Source organism: Geotrypetes seraphini, chromosome 7 (assembly GCF_902459505.1).
Source record: "Geotrypetes seraphini chromosome 7, aGeoSer1.1, whole genome shotgun sequence".
NCBI classification, from domain to species: domain Eukaryota; kingdom Metazoa; phylum Chordata; class Amphibia; order Gymnophiona; family Dermophiidae; genus Geotrypetes; species Geotrypetes seraphini.
Genome location: NC_047090.1, coordinates 28365049 through 28386038, shown reverse-complemented (window position 1 = coordinate 28386038; position 20990 = coordinate 28365049). Strand labels below are relative to the sequence as shown.

Here is a 20990-nt window from a genome sequence, read left to right as displayed (position 1 = left end):
TCCGATAAATTATTATTAATATATAATCTTGCACCAGGAGAGCTATACAATGTTTGAATCATTTTAATAAAACCGAGACCAATACCAAACCATTCTAAAGCTTGATACATAAAGCTCCATTCCACTCTATCAAATGCTTTTTCTGCATCAAGAAACACTAGAAAAGCTGGATCATTCATATTTCTAGCTAAATACACCACATCTAATACACTCTCTCTATCCAATTCTCTGGTCACCCAATCAAAGAAATTGATCAGATTTGTCTGACAAGACCTACCTCTAGTGAATCCATGTTGCTTCAGGTCCTGTAATCCATTGGATTCCAGAAATTTAACCATTCTCTGTTTTAAAAGCATTTCCATTAATTTGCTTACCACAGAAGTCAGACTTATTGGCCTGTAACTCCCTACTTCTTCCTTACTTCCACTTTTGTGTAGACTGGTACCACATCCGCCCTTCTCCAGTCCTCCGGTACCACTCCTGACTAGAGAAGCATTGAAAAAGTTAGTCAGTGGAACCACCAGAACATCCCTAAGTTCCTTCAGCACCCTTGGATGTACACCATCTGGCCACATCATTTTGTCTTATCTTTAATTTAGCTAGCTCCTTAGGAACACAGCCCTCTGAAAATCAATCAGGCTCTACCACTCCTCCATCTCTATTTGTGTTTGTCTTCTGTGGTCCTGCTCCTGGTGCTTCAGCCATGAACACATAACGTAAATATTTGTTAAGCAAATCATCCTTTTCTTTATCAGCTTCTTTTGAGTCTCACAATGCCACTTTTACACTTCTTCCTATCACTAATATATCTAAAAAATATCTTGTCTCCCCATTTTACTGTGTTAGCTATTTTTTCTTCCATTTGTATCTGCTTTTTTAAAAAATAATTTATATTCCGCATAACCTACAATTCTATGTGGATTACAAATTATTCAGGTACTCAAGCATATTTCCCTAACTGTCCCGGCGGGCTTCTACTCTATCTAATGTACCTGGGGCAATAGGGATTAAGTGACTTGCCTAGGATCAGAAGGAGCAGTGTGGGATTCGAACACACAACCTCAGGGTGTCAAGGCTGTGGCTTTAACCACTGCACCACACACTTTCCTGATTAGTCGACCAGCCTCTTCACTTTTCCAGATATTTTTGCCTGTCTTACTCTTTCTGTGATTTTTAGTAGTTTATGAAAGCTAACCTCTTATTCCTTACCTTCTCAGCTATGACCTTTGAGAACCAAAGCGGCCTTCTTTTCCTCTTACTTTTACTTACTCGCCTCACAAAAAGATTTGTCGCACTTACAATAACTCCTTTCAGTTTTGCCCACTGCATTTCTTTTTTTTATTTTATAATTCTTTATTCATTTTTGTATGTTACAACAAGTGTATCAATTAAACTCATATAAAACTTAAAGATACACACTTGATTAGCATAAAATTTAACATTTCATTAGGAAATTAGTATTCTATAATGTTAAAATATTATGTAAGAAATCTAAATTTATATCATTCTTATTGAATATAATAATCCCCCATCCCTCCCTCCCAATTCAATAATACATAAAATCATATTTTTTGTGAATTCATTCAAATATTGATATATTATGTAATACTCAAAAATAAAATCCCACCCCTTTTCCCCTCTAATCAAATATCTTATCATGGGAAAAGTTAATCATTCACTACAAAAATCTGTTAACGGTCCCCAGACTTTCTGAAATTTACTCACATAACCTTTTTGCGTTGCAATGGTGAGTTCCATTTTGTACATATGACATACAGAATTCCACCAGAAATTGTAATTTAACCTGTCATATTTTTTCCAATTGTATGTTATTTGTTGTATTGCTATTCCAGTTAAAATAAACAAAAGCTTGTTGTTATTTGACGAAATTTGACTTCTTGCTCTCATAGTTGTTCCAAATAAAATAGTATCATATGTCAAGACTACCGGGTTTTCTAACATCTCTGCATTTCTACTCCTTATAGATGTTCCCATCCAGACAATTCCTTGATGTAATCCCACATCTGAACAAAGTTAGTTTAAAAAAAAAAAAAAAAAATCTAGAACCTTTACTTTTGAATGATTCCTCTCTATACCTGTCTTAATATTAAACCATACCATGCAGTGATCACTGGTTGCCAGATGATAACCCACTGTAACATTAGAAACACTTTCCCCGTTTGTAAGCAATAAGTCCAGTATGACGATTTGTGTTGAGGATGGAAAAGATCTGAGTGTGTAAAATCTAGAATGGGAGCAGTTTGACTATTTGCAACATTTGATATTCATATATATTTTTTCACTTGGATTCACTTTTGGAGGATCACAATTGCTGGCATAATTCCATATGATTCTTTACAGCAACGTAACCACTCCTAAGACTGCCTATTAAAGAATCAAAATAAGTGATTTGATATAAGTTATAAGACCTTTTTGAAAGTGATATAACGTGGATAGGCAGGGAATGCTATGATTGCCAGAGGCTTTGGTGTTACTTTAACTGAGCACTTTATTTACATTTGAGATTTAATAATAAAAATTAAAATAACAAAAGAGATCCAATTTGGGGTAATAGCTAGTTCATCCAACAAGCCTGCTTCAACCTCGGGAAGGGCAGATGGTTTGTGTGGATGTTGGATTCTGTGGTTGTCAGAGTACACCTGTTACAGGTATGCAATTTTACTTTCTCCGTGGACAAGCAGAATCACAATCACCACACACATGGAGACTCCCAAACTTAGAACTGAAGAAAAAATTGTTGCATTAATTAGACAAGGGCTGCACATTTAGCACACTTTTAAATGCAATTAACATGTTAAAATATTCTTGTGTTAATAATTTTAATGCACTAATTGCATTCCTCCTTCCCCGTTGAACTTGCCTGTATAGATAGCAACACTAAGCACAAACTCTCTCATCAGAATCCGTCCTCTCTAGCATCCTGCCTGTAGAAAACAGGAAGTTTTGTCAGAGGAGGCAGTATGGCTAGAGAGAAGGAACATGTGCCCAGCACTGCTGTCTGTACAAGTTAATTTTAAGGGTTTATTGTTTTGGTGATGGTGTTGCAGAGTAGGTTGAAGACAGGGGGAAATGAGTCCAGAGAAAGAGGTGGTGTTGGAAAAGAGGCATGGGGGAGCAGTAGCATGGTGTTTGGTAGATATGCCTCAGTACACCCTGCAGAGTGGGTAGTAGCTGCTACCTAGTGAATGCGTTAAAAATGCACTAAGGCCCACATTCACTAAAGACAGCAACTCAATCGCTGTTGGCCGATTCTCTGGCCGATTTTTAAACACTCTCTATCAAGTCTGCATGCAAATGATTTGCACAGAGGTGCATGCAAACTCCTCGACTCAATCGCTCAGTGAGCGACTGAGTCGGTGCAGACCCTAACAGTAGTGACAGGAGAAGCAGCCTCCTGTCACTGCTGTCATGGCTTCTGTTGCCCACCTGCTGAATTTATGGTAGGAGGGATGCCCACTCCCCCCTTCAAACCTGCCTGTCTGCCGAACTTCCTGCCATCTGCCCATACCCCCCCCGCAGAACTTCCCCACAACCCCACCCACTCACTGAACTTATGGCAAGAGGGATGCCCACTCCCTCCTGCTGTTGGGCCCCCCGCGATCGAGTCATTCCCCGCCGGCCCCCCTCCTCCCCCGTACCTTTAAGTTGGAAGCAGGAAGAGTGCTCAGTCCCTCCTGCTCCTCCGACACAATGCGGGCCTTAGGCCCCACCATGGTGCATCATGTGATGCATGTGGAGGGGCCTGTCCCTGATTGGTTCAGGCGCCTCAGGCCCCACCCAAGGGAAGATCCCAAGGCACCTGCGCCAATCAGGGCTTTAGGTCCCTCCCTGTGCATCACATGATGCACTGGGGTGGGGCCTTAGGCCTGCATTGCGTCGGAAGAGACCAGAGGAAAAGAGGGACTGAGCACCCCTCCTGCTCCCAAATTAAAGGTACGGGGAGGGGGAGGATGGGGCCGATGGCAGGAGGGACCGGGCATCCCTCCTGCCATATTTTTCAGTGCGGTGGGGGGAGCGTCGGGTGGTAGGAGGAAGAGGGAATCCCTCCTGCCATTTGTGGGTCACTGGTGGGGGGGGGAGCAGATTTTTGACAGGTCTGCCTATTTTTATTCATATTTTTTTTTTATGGGCCAGATATTTTGCGTGTGTAATAGACGCAAAATATTTGAGCCATGGAAAAAAAAAACCCCGGCAGACTTGTCGGTAACATAGTTACCGACAGGTCTACAGCAATCGGGTTTTAGGATAATAAAACCTGATGAAAAAATAGCCAAGCATATGTTAGTGAATCAATCACTTGGCTATTTTGCATGGGGTTTTATTCATTTGCATGGGTTGGATCAGATCAGATCGGAAAATAGAGAAAAACACAGGGTATGCCATTTAGTGAATCGAGTGGGTAGCATTGATCGTAGTTAAACCTGTGAAAACAGGTTTAGCAACAATCGCTGACTTTAGTGAATCGGAGCCTAAATGTACAGCTCTACAAGAAACTGAAATTAAAAATAATATATACAGTATTATTTACTCAAGTAGAGAGGTTTATGGGTAATTTCTGAAAGGCACCTATGTAAAACTTGCAAAAAAAAGGACCTATTGTATGCCAATTTTATAAGGGCAAAATGGGCACCTAAGCACCTTTATAGAATGGGATCCTAATATGAACCCTAATGGCACACAAATTCACAGAGGTTTCCTTTCCCAACATAATGAGAACTCTGGTTACATACCATGTGGAATCAAAGGCCTGCTTGAGAAGCTGTTCCACCTCATCCTGGGGATTCTTAAGCATCAAGCTGCCTTCTACCAGGACATTGGTTTTCTTGGTCACCTCTGTGATCAGGGCATCCACATTTGCTTGGCTCCTTGGCAAGTTCTATCCTCTTCCTTGGAATGACCTTTATAGGCTGTTTTAGCCTATAAAGGTCATTCCAAGGAAGAGGATAGAACTTGCCAAGGAGCCAAGCAACACAAAAGACCTTTGCTGGATCCTGTTGCCCCTCTAGGATGGAGTCTCTGTCCAACAATTCTGAAAGCACCTGGGAAGGGATTCACAGCGCATCTATAACAGAAATTATCCACATAGTTGGATCTTCCTGCTAGAAAAGCCTGACCACTTTCTCCATGAGACACAGATTCTACAACTCCAGAGAGGCACCCTTCTTGGAAGAATCCTCCAAGTCTCCCTGAGGCTCTCAGGTGTGATGCCTGACAGTTCTAAACTCTAGATCCACCGTGTTCTGCAGCAGGACTCCTCATCCTCTTGGTGCTCAGCACAGTCCTTGCCATGATCCTTCCCAGAGTCCTAGCTCCCTCAGGATTGGATCTGTAGGGGATACATGCCTACATAACATACCATACTTCTGTGCCAGCACCTGGTGAACACGCTGCACTACAAATACTAGCCAATCAACATCTGGGTGCCCCAAGAGCCTCAAGGAGTTCTCCAGACCCCCAAATCAGAATGTGCAGGGAAGGAACTTGAGATTCCTTACTGCTTCCCAGAATGCCTGCACAACAGAATGCCCTGAAAGCTGAAGGAATGGAGAAAACACAGCCACCATTCCTGCCAAAAACAGGAGCTCTTGCACCTCGAGAAACCATCAGAAGTGGAGCAGGACAATCACAATCCCCCCTCCAACAAGTCTTCTGGCCTCACACACAGAAAAGCCCATCCATCATATATCTAGTGGAGAGAGCTGGCAGTGATACTAAAATGGTGGGTCCCACACAATGGGCAATGCTGTACACCTAGCATGATAAAGCTACTAGCCAGCAACAGGCACCCCACCCACCTTAACCGCCTGCAGGCCAGTGACCACTGCAGGAAGTCTCCAAATCTAGTATCTCCATTTAATGCTCCCAGGCTCCTGTGTGTGATGTAAAAAGCAGTTTTCACTTTCACTTTTTAGTCTATTTTTTAAACCTTCTTCCTCTGACACAGAGAAATAAAGCAAGACCAAACTATATATATTGCTATACTGGGACAGACCAAAGGTCCATCAAGCCCAGTATCCAATTTTCAACAGTGGCCAATCCAGGTCACAAGTACCTGGCAATATCCCAGAGAAGGGGGAAGCATCACATGCTCCCCACTGACAAGGACCCTGTAGGGTTCGATAGCAGAAGTACCTCGTGCTACAGCCCATGGACCAAAGCTTGAGGCCAAGGAGATGTTAGGCTTCCTAGCTTTATTGGGTAAGGACCTCTGAGTGAACCCAGGAGCAAGGCTCTTAGATTCAACCAATAGACAGCATGCTAGAAGTTGGGCCTAGAACCTGCTGCACCAGCTAAACCAACCTATTCCATCTGCTGAGGTAGAGAAATACTAGAGAATGCAAAGCTGCACCAGCCCTTATACCAGCAAATCACTAGTTTAGTATATCTCTACCTCCATCTGCTGATAGGAGGAAAGTTTGGACTGGTCTAGCACAATGGTTCTCAACCAAATCCTTTGGGCATATCCAACCAGTCAATCTTTCATGATATCCACAATAAATATGAATAAGAATAATACTAATCAATTTATATACTGCAGGGCCGTAAAGTTCTATGTGGTTTACAAAAGATTTTTAAAAATACCAAATATACAAATAGTTAGAAATAATATTATAATGGTCTAAAAAGTTCATTAGGGCTTACAATATCCATGCCAACTAATTGCCTAGAATAAGAGATTAGCAAGCACTGCCTCCTTGCATATTCATTATGGATATCCTGAAAACCTGATTGGCTGGGTGTGCCTCAAGGACTGGGTCAAGAAATACTTGTAAGGCAGAGGGCTTTTATAAAATTCCAAACTCAGATTGTCTTCTAAAAAAGTGCATCATAAAAAATGCAAAATACATTCCACGTATATTATGAGTGGCTGCTGAAAAGTTCTCAGCCTAGCCAACAAAATTGGTGCAAGGGCTGTATACTTAGTCCACTTTTTTTGTTCCATTGAAAAAATACAGAATGAAAAAACTAGAAAATCGCTGGACTAAGTGTATAACCCTTGATGGAGACTGCCCCAACTTTGTTGGTTGGGCTGAGAACTTTTCAGTGGCCCCTTTTATTATTCATTAAATTTTTGATCATCAGATACTTCTCAGTCCCTGGTACATGTTATTCTAGCGCTATGGATACAATCACATTTCCTTTCATACATGGCTTTTTTTCCAAGGATATAGTGAAATATTGAACTACAAAATAAGCCATGATAGCCAGGTATTTCAAAGAGATTTTGCAGCTGATTATGTGAAAATTTTGCTTTAACAGATGGAGATGGAGCTGCAAGCAATCAACGAGTGGATGCGGCGCTGGTGTGAGGAAGATGGATTCCACTTCGTGCGCAACTGGACAACATTCTGGGGGAAGAGCAAGCTATTCAGGAAGGACGGACTCAACCTCAGCAGAGACGGAATGAGGCTACTTGCAAGCAACATCAAGAGAGTTGAGAAGATTTTAAACTAGAAAGAAGGGGAAAGCCGACAGTCGACCTGAGAGAGAGAGTCGATGATTCGGGAACCGGTATACCCGGAGGATACCGTGCAGGAAGATGGAGGGGAGGACTCACTAGATCGCGGACAGGACAGACTGAAAGAGACACAAGAGGGAAAGACACTCAAGAAGGGAACAAGCTGCAAACTCAAGTGTATGTACACGAACGCAAGGAGCCTTAGAAATAAGATGGGTGAACTAGAAGCTGTGGCACAAATGGATGACATCGACATCACCGGCATCACGTAAACATGGTGGACTGATGAAAGTGTCTGGGACACGGTGCTACCGGGATACAAACTATACCGCAGAGACAGAGTGGCTCATAAGGGAGGCAGCATTGCCATATACGTCAAAGAGGGAATTGAATCTACTGGAGAGAACATGCCACAACGGACAGATAAGTTAGTCTCTATGGATCAAAATTCCAGGAACAAATGGACCAGAAACGAGGATAGACATCTTCTACCGACCCCCAGGGCAGTCAGAAGAAATTGATGAAGAAATGACGGATGAGACTGAACGCAACTGCAAGGGAGGCAATGCAGTTGCCATGGGTGACTTCAAATATCCGGGGATAGAATGGAACCTAGGCACCTCCGGCTGTGCTAGAGAGACCAAGTTCCTAGAAACTGTAGGTGATTGCTTCCTGGAACAATTTGTCAAGGAAAACACAAGAGGAAACGCAATTCTGGACTTAGTTCTAAATGGGCTGCGAGGATTGGCACAGGATGTAGTAGTAGAAGAGACCATAGAAAACAGAGATCACAATATGATCCGCTTCGGCCCAGAACGACGGCCATGGCCCTAAACTTCTGAAAAGGAAACTACGAAGGGATGAGACGCATGGTGGGGAAGAAAATTAAGAAGAGGATAAACAATAGAGAGAGCTTCGGGGCTGGCACAGGCAGTTGGTGGGAATTGCTGCTAATACAGTGTCAAAGGGGCCGCGTGGGAGCCCTGCTCTGCCCCCGAAACCCCTGCGACACCACTGATTCTTCAAGAGCAGCTCCTCTGCCACCGGGAGCTGCTCTCACTGAACCCAGCGACTTCGGGCCGCGTGGGAGCCCTGCTCCGCCCCCCGAAACCCCTGCGACACCACTGATTCTTCAAGAGCAGCTCCTCTGCCACCGAGAGCTGCTCTCACTGAACCCAGCGACTTCGGGCCGCGTGGGAGCCCTGCTCCGCCCCCCGAAACCCCCTGCGACTATCTGCTCATTTCTTCAGGGAAGCTCCATTGCCTCCAGGGGCATCCCCAACGCAAGCCAGCCACCCCACTAAAGGAAAAAGACCTCGAGCTGTGAGGGAGTCCAGCCCCATCTCCCAAAGCCAAAAAGGCCAACAGCAGGACCAATCCCCCACACAGCAGGGAGAGCCTTCCCTCCTCTCCAGCACTCCGACCAAGCCCACACATTCAACCCCAGACACCAAACATGAAGATATCCATGAAAACACACACTCAAGCCACCCTTCTGATAATCCTACTCATCAACAGGTGGAAAGTAACAGCAAACAACCTGCCCTCCACACCCACATGTACCACTGCAACCAATTTCCAGCATCTCAACAGGAGACCCCTCACAACAAGAAACTCAAACCACCATACCAGCACTCAATTTCCTATCACCCTAACCTGGAGAAGAAGACCTACACATCCCAAAACCAAACCTCAAACTCTTTCCAAGGCATTCATATACCCTGCAACGACTCACTATCACCAACAGACATCGCCTCGCTGAATTGTGCCTACGTAAACATCAGAGCCTTAGGACCCAGAACAGAACGCATAAAAAATTGGATAAAAACCGAAAACCTAGACTGCCTCTTCCTCACAGAAACCTGGTTAACCTCAGACACAGACCTCAGAATAACAGAGGTATGCCCTCAGGGATACAAATTAACAGTGACCTGCAGGGAGAAAAAAAGAGGAGGAGGACTAGCAATAATAATCAAGGACTCCCTAACCCTAAACATACAAGAAAAAACATCCACCCCGCAAATGGACTTCCTCGCCTGTCACCTTACAAGCACTACACTAAAATCACACTAAACTGCATGCTATGTTATATAACACCAGGTAACTGGACCACAGTGAGACCTGAATTTGAAAACTTCATCTACCAAAACTCTCTAACAGCAGAATATAACCTCATCCTAGGAGACTTAAACCTTCACTTAGAAGACCCAACCTCCACACCAGCAAAAAACTGTCTATCTTTCCTCAATGCCTTATCCTTCCAAATCCTAAACCCACAAACCACACATGAAAAAGGCCATCAACTGGACATCGCAGCATTCATGACCCACCAAACATCCACCCCAGAAATCCTAACCCCCAACGGAACCTGGTTCCCCTCCCTCTGGTCAGACCACTACACATACAACTTCAACCTCAACTGGACCAAGTCCAAAACTACACCCCATTCCTAAAAAATAACATACACCTCACGTAAACATATCGAGCCAACAATTTTCTGGACAAAAGTAGATGAAACAATCAAAGACTGCGACCCTAAAGACTTCATCTCTCACTGGAAAAATATATCAACCAACATCCTTGATGATCTAGCCCCACTTCAAACCAAAACCAGAACCAGCAGGAAATCAGACCAATGGTTTGACAATGAACTACTCCAACTCAAAAGACAGTGTAGAAGACTTGAAAGAAAATGGAGAAAAAAAAACCTAGATCAAACAAAAATCGCTTGGAAAAAAATCAACAAACAATACAAACTTCTACTAAAGGACAAGAGGAAAACTCATTACACAAATCTTATAGGCACAGAAACCCAAGACTCCAAAAAACTATTCCAAATCTTAAAAGATCTCACAGATACCAAACCCTACACTACCACTAATAATACCCCTCCACCTTCAGCTACCCTCCTAGCAGAGCACTTCAAGAACAAAATCACAAACGCCAGAGCCACCCTCAATTGTACTCCTTCCCACAACTCACCCCACAGACAAAGATTCAACTGCAGCAGACAGAACATGGTCTCATTTCCCCATTATACAATGGTCCGAACTCAACAAACTCTACAAAAAATACAGCCACACCTCATGTGACCTCAACCACTGCCCATCATATCTCCTTACTACCTCCAGTGTAAAATGCCGTACTCTACTTTTACAATGGATCCAAGCCACACTCAAAGACGGCATTTTCCCCTCGACCCTCAGCGAAATCATCATCACCCCAATCCAAAAAGACCCAAAAGGACCACCAGACCAACCATCCAACTTCAGACCTATTGCCTCAATACCACTATACGTCAAACCCACAGAAGGCCTAGTTGCCAAACTCCTCACCAACTATCTGGATGACCATAACCTACTCCACCCCATGCAATCTGGTTTCAGAACCAACTTCGGTACAGAGACACTTCTAGGCTCCCTCATGGACACAATCAGACAACAACTAAGCACAGGAAAAAAAATACTTCTCATACAACTGGACCTGACTGCAGCATTCGATCTAGTAGACCATAATATCCTTCTGCAAATACTGGATGCAATAGGTATCTCAGACAAAGTATACTCTTGGTTTGAAGGCTTCCTAAAATCCAGAACCTACAGTGTAAAATCAAACAAAGAAAAATCAGAACCTTGGTCAAACCCCTGTGGAGTACTACAGGGATCCCCACTATCCCCAACCCTCTTCAACCTATACACTGTCTCTCTCGGAACACATCTAGACAATCTAGGCATAACCACCTACAGTTACGCGGATGATATTACCATTCTCATACCTTATGATCAGCCAAAGTCCCACATGACAAAAATACTACATCGAACACTAGAAACGATTACGACCTGGATGAAAGATCACAAACTTAAACTCAACCCTGACAAAACCAAATTCATTCTCTTCGAAAATGACAAAATCCAAATCACAGCCAACCTAGAACTCAACTCAATCAACTACCTCATCCAAACCACCATAAAACTACTAGGAATAACTATAGACAGATGCTGTACCATGCAACCACAAATAAACAATACAATACAGAAATCTTTCGCTATCATGAGAAATCTGAGACAAATCCGGAAATTCTTTGAAAGAACACAATTCCAGCTTATAGTACAATCCCTAATCCTAGGTCTGCTGGACTATTGCAACATCCTCTTCCTCCCATGCCCAGCCTCTATGACCAAACAACTACAAACAATCCAAAATACAGCTTTAAGACTCATCTACTCACTGAGAAAACATGACCATATCACAGAAGCCTACATCAACTCACATTGGCTACCAATACAAGAAAGAATACAATTCAAATTCTACTGCATGTTATTTAAAACACTTAACGGAGACAGCCCGTCCTACCTGAACAACCGCCTCATCCCTGCATCCACGACCAAACACAAAAAAACGCATCCCCCTTTCATACCCTCCCTGATCAAAGAAGTAAAACGATCAAAACTACACGACGGCCTCCTGGCCACTCAAGCAGCAAGACTGGACAACCAGATCTCCAACCTTTTGATGTCCACCCCAGGCTACAAGACATTCAAAAAAGATCTGAAAACTATACTTTTCAAGAAATTCCTGAAACAGCCCTAACCTCACGTACTCTCAACAACGCTAAAATTGATAAAGGTTCTACCCTTTACTATCATAACAAGGGCAATTATGCTTCCACTGAAACCCCAGTTCATAAATCTTCTGTTAAGCCTCCTTGTTCTTAACTACCAAAGAAATATCAAAAGATCTACTCTTTAGCACTCTAGCAAATCTATTGTTCTCCCAATGTAACCCTGTTTATAAATCTTTTGTAAGCCGCCTTGAACCGCAAGGTAATGGCGGAATAGAAATCCCTAATGTAATGTAATGTAATGTAATATAGGAACGCTGGAGCAAGCTTGGTCTCTTTTTAAGGATACTGTCACCGAGGCGCAAAATCTCTATATACCACGTATCAACAAGGGATCAAAGAGGAAAAAGAATAAAGAACCGACGTGGCTCACTGTAGAGGTTAAGGAAGTAATCAAAGACAAAAAAACCTTGTTTAAGGAATGGAAAAGATCGAAAATGGATGAAAACTGGAATAAGCACAAACAACACCAACGCAGGTGTCATAAGGCGGTAAAAGTGGCAAAAAGTGACTACGAGGAAAAAATAGCCAAGGAGGCGAAAAACTTCAAGCCGTTCTTTCGATATATTAAAGGAAAACGACCCACGAAGGAAGCGGTGGGACCATTGGATGACCAAGTAATAAAGGGAGCGCTAAAGGAGGACAAAGAAATTGCTGATAGACTGAGCACATTTTTTGCATCTGTATTTACCAAAGAGGATATACACAGCATACCGGAACCCATCAGGTTATATGCTGGAAGCGAAAACAGGAAACTGACAGGGTTGACGGTCAGCCTAGAAGAGGTATACAGGCAGATTGATAGGTTAAGAGCGATAAATCCCCGGGACCGGATGGCATCCATCCGAGGGTCATCAAGGAACTGAAAGGGACCATAGCTGAACTACTTCAACTAACAGCCAATCTGTTGATCAAAACGGGAAAGATTCCGGAGGACTGGAAGGTTACGAATGTTACGCTAATCTTCAAAAAAGGTTCGAGGGGAGATCCGGGAAACTACAGACCGGTGAGTCTGACCTCGGTACCGGGAAAGATGGTAGAGGCACTGATAAAGGACCGCATCATTGATCACCTTGACGGACACGGTCTGATGAGGACCAGCGAGCACGGTTTCAGCAAAGGCAGATCTTGTTTGACGAACTTGCTGTACTTCTTTGAGGGAGTAAACAGGCAGATAGATAAGCATGACCTGGTTGACATTGTATATCTAGATTTTCAGAAGGCGTTCAACAAGGTTCCGCATAAACGACTGCTTCAGAAAATTGCGAGCCATGGAATCGAGGGAGAAATACTCATGTGGATTAAAAACAGGCTGGAGCATAGGAAACAGAGAGTGGGGGTGAATGGGCAATACTTAGACTGGAAGAGCGTTACCAGTGGGGTGCCGCTGGGCTCGGTGCTTGGACCTATACTCTTCAACATCTTTATAAACAATCTGGAAATAGGTATGACGAGCGAGGTGATTAAATTTGCAGACGACACAAAGTTATTCAGAGTAGTGAAGATGCAGGGGGATTGCGAAGATCTACAATGTGACATAACCAGGCTCGAGGAATGGGCATTGACATGGCAGATGAGATTCAACGTGGATAAATGTAAAGTAATGCATGTCGTTAAGAAAAAATCTCAGGCAAGAGTACAGGATGTCCAGGGCGGTAGTTGGAGAGACCTCCCAGGAAAGGGACTTGTGAGTTCTGATCGACAAGTCGATGAAGCCCTCCACACAATGTGCGGTGGCGGCGGCGAAAAGGGCGTACAGAATGCTAGGAATGATTAAGAAGGGGATCACGAACAGGTCGGAGAAGGTTATCATGCCGCTGTACCGGGTCATGGTGCGCCCTCACCTGGAGTACTGCGTCCAGCACTGGTCGCCGTACATGAAGAAGGACACAGTAATACTCGAAAGGGTCCAGAGAAGAGCGACTAAGATGGTTAAGGGGTTGGAGGAGCTACCGTACAGTGACAGATTAGGGAAACTGGGCCTCTTCTCCCTCGAACAGAGGAGATTGAGAGGGGTCATGATCGAAACATTCAAGATACTGAAGGGGATAAACTTAGTAGATAAGGACAGGTTGTTCACGCTCTCCAAGGTTGGGAGAATGAGAGGGTATTCTTTAAAGTTGAAAGGGGATAGATTCCGTACAAACATAAGGAAGTTCTTCTTCACCCAGAGTGGTGGAAAACTGGAGCGCTCTCCCGGAGGCTATCATAGGGGAAAACACCCTCCAGGGATTCAAGACAAAGTTAGACAAGTTCCTACTGAACAAGGACATACGCTGGTAAGGCTAGTCTCAGTTAGGGCACTGGTCTTTGACCAAAAGGGCCGCCGCATGAGCAGACTGCTGGGCGCGATGGACCACTAGTCTGACCCAGCAGCGGCATCTCTTATGTTCTACTACTACTACTACTACTATTGTCTATTCAGTCATGTCTGACCCTTGGATACTCTGTAGGCCAGTGCTCGCCATGCTTCCCTGTATTCCATGGTTTCTTTCAATTGCTTGATGTTTATTTCTTTGAGCTGTGGTGCTGGAGAAGACTTCTACGAATCCCATGGACAGCTAGGAACACCAACAAAGATGTTCTTAATCAAGTAGACTAATGCTCCAAAAATTTCATCTTCAGGATTGACTGTGAAGGGGCATATACATTTTATTCCACACAGAAGACATATTTTTCTCCTACCAACTTCCTTCTTTTCAATGTTTAGCTAATATAGAACCTTCCATACCCAAGACATTTGACATAAGAAGTTGTTCAGTTAACCCAGAAATTTTCCCATTTTAAGTTTCACTTCCTTCTCTTTGTCTAGCCCAACCAGTGCAAAATGAATTGATATAACTATAAGCCATAAAGCAGCCCTTATACATGTCTCATTCAACTGTGACTTATCTTCACAAGAACTTTTAACTTAATGGGTTAAACATGTCCCAAATGTATAGAACAAGGCTGCTCTCATTTACTGCTTTGATGATCTAGTGCAAGACCAATGCTTTTAAAAAGATTGTTCAAACCTTATTTGTATTTTAAGTAATCATTGCAAATATTCAGAAAGATACAGTCTTCTTTTGTAAATAGCACCTGGTTGAAGATCGCTTGCTCTCAGGTAAGGATTTTTGCCTGGTATGTGATTTTAATTCTTTGACAGAGTCTGCTTTTGACAGTATCCTTGTTGACTTGCTATCTGATCCTGTAAAGAGTTGTGAATGAACAATACTTTTAACCATAACTATAAATAGGCATTGAAATAAAGCAAACTTTCAAAAACAATTACACATGACTATTTGCTCTTTGAAGAATGTTTATCATGCCACATATAAACACAATCTGGAAAAAAACAAAAAATGACCTGTGTTTAAGTCAAATGCTTACCAAGTCTAAATGTTAAACTAAATTAACATATAACAAAAATTTTAAAATAAACTCCTTACATGTAGAAACAGATAAAAAAACCACAAGGCTATGTAGCAGCAGGGCAGGTGTCATCCAGGGCAGAGAGTCCCTCTGGAGGGACCAGCAAGATAGAAGGGAGTGTTGTAGGGGATGCATATGCACTCTTACCCAAAGATAGTCCCAGGCTGATGGACTTTGTTGCATCAAGAGAACCAAAACTTGGAACCAAAGCTTCTCTTCTCTGAAAGAAACCCTCAGCATTTTTCCATGTCAAAACTGGCACCCAGGTACACTAACATCTGAACTGGCTACAATTGGCTCTTTTACAAGTTGGCAATCCAGCCCAAACAATGAAGGGTCAACATGATGACCTGGACTGCTCAATTCACTTCCTCTCTTGAGGAGGCTCTGATGAGCCAGTCGTCCAAGTAAGGGTGGACAAGCCAACTCATTTCAGAGATGGGCCGCCACCACTACCATCACCTTGATGAAGGTCCATGGGCAGGGCAGAGCCTGGAAATGAAAATGCTGTTTCAGGATGTAAAAATGAAGGAAGCGCCTGTTCCAAGGCTGCCAGGAACTCCCCTGGTTGCACTGAGGCAATGACTGACTGAAGAAATTCTATACGAAAATGAGACACTTTGAGAGCCGAACTGGCCTTGTCACAAGCCTGGCACTGGTACTAGCCTTGTGCCAAGTAAAAATATCAAGAACATCCCAGTAAAGCTTGTCAGGACTGATCAGTGTAGAATTGATATGCAAAGCATAAAGTTAAACCATTATTCTGAACCTAGGAATAGCACTGCTGTTGAGAGAATGCCAGTAACCATTGCTAAACACAGCCAGGGAAAACAGAGCATGGCCCCTTTAAGTACGTCCCTTTTAAAGTTGCTGGATAAGAGGTGGAGAGGGATGCAGATCAGAGCAGCAGCATTCTCCCACGCCGAGTTGAGTGGGGTAGGTCAGCACACAGAGAATTTGAAGCCTGGAAACCTCAGTTGGAATGGCAGCCCAGGGAAACAGACAGGTCAAAGGCCTTGATTGGCCCAGACGCCTAAGTCCCCTCCTATAGGGTGTCCGGGCCAATCAGAGCCTTGAGAAATAAATTTGCAAAATTCAGGCAGGATGCCATATTCAACCAAATTCAACCAATTGCCATAAGAGTTGTTTGGTAAAAACCACGACCAAATCCATGGTCCTGCCCTCTCTTCCAGGAGGGACAGTGGTATAAACTGTGACAGGATTGGTCCTTGTCAGAGAAGATTCCATGAGAAAGGCTGATGGGATAACTGAGCTTTCTCGAAGCCCTTGCAGTGGATAATCCTGTAACAAGATTCTAGCTTTCCTGGTACAGCAGGAATGCAATAAGGTGTCTCAAGATTTAACTTGAAAGTTTGAGAAAGAAGTCTATTAGTGGGCAATGTAAGAGACTCCGCAAGAGGATGAGACATACCCATTTCCTCTAAATACTTCGTAGAGTATTTGGTGAGGAAAAAAGAAAAAACCCATCTGCTCCAAGGAAGGTTGACCTCGAGAGGAAGGTGATCTTGAGGCGCCTCGCAAAACAGAGAAAGAAGGTAAAGCCTCTCTGGAGTACTGATTCCTGAGGTTGAATATGCAGGTACAGAGGACTGACACAGAGAATGGATAGAATCCCTCGCAGGACAAAAACCATAGTGGTAAGGTTCTGCAGGAGGCGTTCAACTTTGTAGTTGGAGGCCTCAAAGAGTCTCGAGGCCTGGAGAAATGAGGCCTGTCTCGAGAAGAGGACCTGGGCCTCGATGGGTATCTCAACTGATGTGGAGAACAGTGCCTCGAACCAGGCAGGTTCCACTGAGAGAAAACATAGAGGAGTCCTGGCCCATTCCTCGAAAAGGGGCAGCGCCTTATGTAAGGAAGGAGGGCTGGAGGCTGGAGATTGAGGTCGAGACACCAAAAAGGACTAAACTACTTATGCTGAGGCACTGGCAAGGACTCGGCTCCTTGTACAGAGTGCTTAGGCTCCAGACGAGATACTCACAAAGACTTGATTCCTTGCATAGAGTGTATATATTCAGCTCGAGGCACTGCCAAAGACTCGAATAGAGTGCAGAAGCTCCAGACGAGACACTCGCAAAGACTCGACTCCTTGCATAGAGTGTATAGGTGCAGCTCGAGGCACTGCCAAGGACTCCTTGTATAGAGTGCACAGGCTGCAGACGAAACACTCGCAAAGACTCAACTCCTTGCATAGAGTTTATAGATTCAGCTTGAGGCACTGCCAAGGACTCGACTCCTTGTATAGAGTGCATTGGCTCCAGACGAGACACTTGCAAAGACTCGACTCCTTGCATAGAGTGTATAGATTCAGCTCAAGGCACTGCCAAGGACTTGACTCCTGCTGAATGCTCAGGCTGGGCTGCAGGAAGCAGTTGAGGCAGGAGTATGTTTGGCAAGTATATTACCAAACTCCTGAGGCATAATGGTTTGGATCCTAGCCTGCAAATGTGAAACCGAGACTTGATCTGGTACATTTGGTATGGCTATAGTCTCCGAGGAAGAGGAGGAAGAATGACGCCTCAATTTGGAGACATGCTTCTAGGGCAGCTTCAGAACCACTGCTGTGCTACCTGACCTGAGGAAGACAGCGAGAAAAGCGGCTCCTTAGGAGAAGATATGGCAGATTTGATCAAGGACAAGGACTTCCTAAACGAGGAAGGTTTGATGAAGGCGAGGTAGAAGGCGGGAGCCCCGTAGAAGACTTGACCGGATCTGAGATCGAGGTTGAGGTTAGTGGAGCCATAACACCAAAGATTTCTCCACCAGACCTGTGACCTTTCTGGACATATGCGAAAAGATGGCCTCAGCAAAATCGAAACCCGCCGGCAGAGGCTGCAAAGCAGGCCCCACCATGACAAAAGAAATCAAATTAAATTTTTTAGGAAATGAAAACGCGCAAAACACACAGCGACCCTTAAAAATAACAGAACACGAGCTGCGGTGAGAGAAGGCACGAAGTATTAGAACTGAGTCTAGCGCAGAGCGTCAAAAACACAACTTCTGGGCTCCGCTGAGAACTGAGGAGACGTGCGCCCTTGGGTTGGCAGGAAGGCACTCACGCATGCGAGGTGCGGCAGTCGCAAGCTTTCTAAATTCTGCAAGCAAATCAGCTTGCGAAGCTGTCCGCATCGGGGCTCCATGGATGACGTCACCCATGAGAATAGGCTGCCTGCTTGTCCTGGGATAAATAATGCTTTTCATATAGATGAGGGAGGGGGTCAAAAATGATGGGCCCCAGGTATCACATATACTAGGCACACCACTGCCCCAGCCTAATGTCTGAATCACAAAATCCGACAGGCAGACACAGAATAAGCAGAGACCTTGCCTACTGCCCGAAGCAGGTCATTCAAAGCATCAGCCACATAGTACACTCCTACCAGTAACAGCTGGGATGGTGGCTCTGAAGTCTCTCCTCCATCATGGAACTTAGAAGGCATACTCAAGCAAAAGTCAAGGTCTCAAACTGACTTTTGAGCAACATGTGCAACCTGTGATCCTGTTGATCCTTGAGCACCATGCCTCCCTTGCTGGGCAGGGATGAGTGATGTCACCTGAGCCATAGGATTTAACTAGGACATTGTTTTTGCCATCTTAAGGGAGTCCTCGGGGTGCTCCCAGTGCTCAAAAATCAGAACTGTCATATCTGGATGTCATGGAAAGGCAGTAGGTTGAGAGTGGATCCTGATATGTAGAGAACATTGGGTAGTAGGCTGAGGAGAATCAATTATGAGCTCCTTCAGAGACTCAATAAGAAGGTCCATCAGAGCAGCAGACTCGAACAGCCTGCGAACAAAGGGGTCCTCGCCCTGGTCTGCAGCAGCATTTACTCCTTGATCTACCTCACACAGAATTGCATCCATTTCATTTGGGGAACCAGCCCGAGAGAGGCGCGCGTGCACCGCGCTGCCCCTCTCCCGAACCAGCGGGGTTGCTACTTAGATCGTCGCATCAACGGCACACAGCAAAGGCGCGTGCGCCTTAGCACGCGCCTTTGTGAAGCGTCCTAGTGAAGCTTCCTGATCTACCAGCCAGGAGAGGTGACTTTTCTGTTGAGATTCGGCGGCGGGAACCAGCCCACGCCGCCAAAGAGAGCGAGAGACACCATCGGCCCTTCTTACAGGGACCCACTTTGGACCGATCCCAAGCTCTTAGTCTCTAACTCGTTAGGGCCAAATAACATATCCCTTGCCTCTTACTAGTGGCCACTCGGATCAGAGCACCCTCTTTTAAAACTCATAGACTTATTATTGTTAAATGCTCAGGACTCCTACCTGTTCCTACCTTTTATACCATTTTAGCTTAAGACCCATACTGTACAACTGCTCATGCCTTTAATCTTGATTGCCTAGACCAATATTCCATCTCACAGAATTGTTCATTGTCTTTTATAACACCGCCTATATTCCTAGCTCATAATCCTAACTTGTTCATCTGCCCACAGACCCTCTTGCTTTACTGCTCACAAACAACCTTACCTGCCCGGAATATTTCATATCTACAACCCCTACTTAAGCATCTGTCTCGCCTCCCACCCCTCACCTCCAGTCTGCCCTTCCCCTTCTTCTTGTCCACCCTCCCCTAGCCACCTTACCTATCAACAAACATGTCAAGCCCTACTCACAAGCTCACTGCCTTTCTCCTTCTCTACCTGCTTACCACAAGAGGCTGGATCTCTAAAGCTTTAGCCTTCGAACCCATACCTACCTACATCGCATGGACTAGAATCCCGGGACACGACAAACTCCTCTGACCCCACCGACTCATTCAGGACATCACAGAAATAGGTCCTTTCCCCATCCCTGTGATCCACACTACCCGCCACCCACCCAGACCAACACAAAACAGAAAGCGATCCCAAAAAAATTTACAACGCACAGAACCCTTGCCCCCCCTAGAACAATCCATTCTTCCTGGCGCTTACCTGAACATTCGCTCGGTTAGAAATAAAGCCCAACTTTTCAAAGATTGGCTAGAAGAAACCCATCTAGACTTTGTACTTCTAACAGAAACATGGCTCATTTCCGACCAGGATGCCATCATAGCAGACATTCTCCCACCACACTACAAAATCAACCCCTCTCAAAAAACTCCAAAAGGGGAGGTGGCCTGGCCATCATACTACGCGACCACTTTCACTTCCAAATCCTAGATTCAAAATCAACCAACAATCTAGAAATCCTCACCTGCAAAATCTCTAAAACCGATCTCAATGATAACCTCAACGTCACGCTATTCTACATCCCCCCTAATAAATGGAACCTTGCAAAAGACTACTTTGAATTCCTTCTCACAAACTCGGCAGCTGGCACTCACAACCTCCTAGCAGGAGACATCAACCTTCATCTTGAGCAAGAAGAAAACCCCAATGTTGCTTACCTATACTCCTTCCTCACATCACTAGGCTTCACCAAGCCCCCTCCTACCACAACACACAACAAAGGACACCAGCTTGAC

The 20990-nt window shown here is 44.5% G+C and overlaps 1 protein-coding gene across 11 annotated transcripts in view; it reads right to left on the bottom strand.

Moving 5' to 3' along the window:
* Positions 1 to 20990, bottom strand: part of CCDC38 (coiled-coil domain containing 38) — a 223766-nt gene that overhangs the window by 127557 nt on the left and 75219 nt on the right. For all 11 annotated transcript variants that reach the window (XM_033951517.1, XM_033951516.1, XM_033951511.1 and 8 more), the window contains one exon: positions 15183 to 15291. In XM_033951517.1, coding sequence (XP_033807408.1) covers positions 15183 to 15291 — 109 coding nt within the window. The remainder of the gene's footprint in view (positions 1 to 15182; positions 15292 to 20990) is intronic.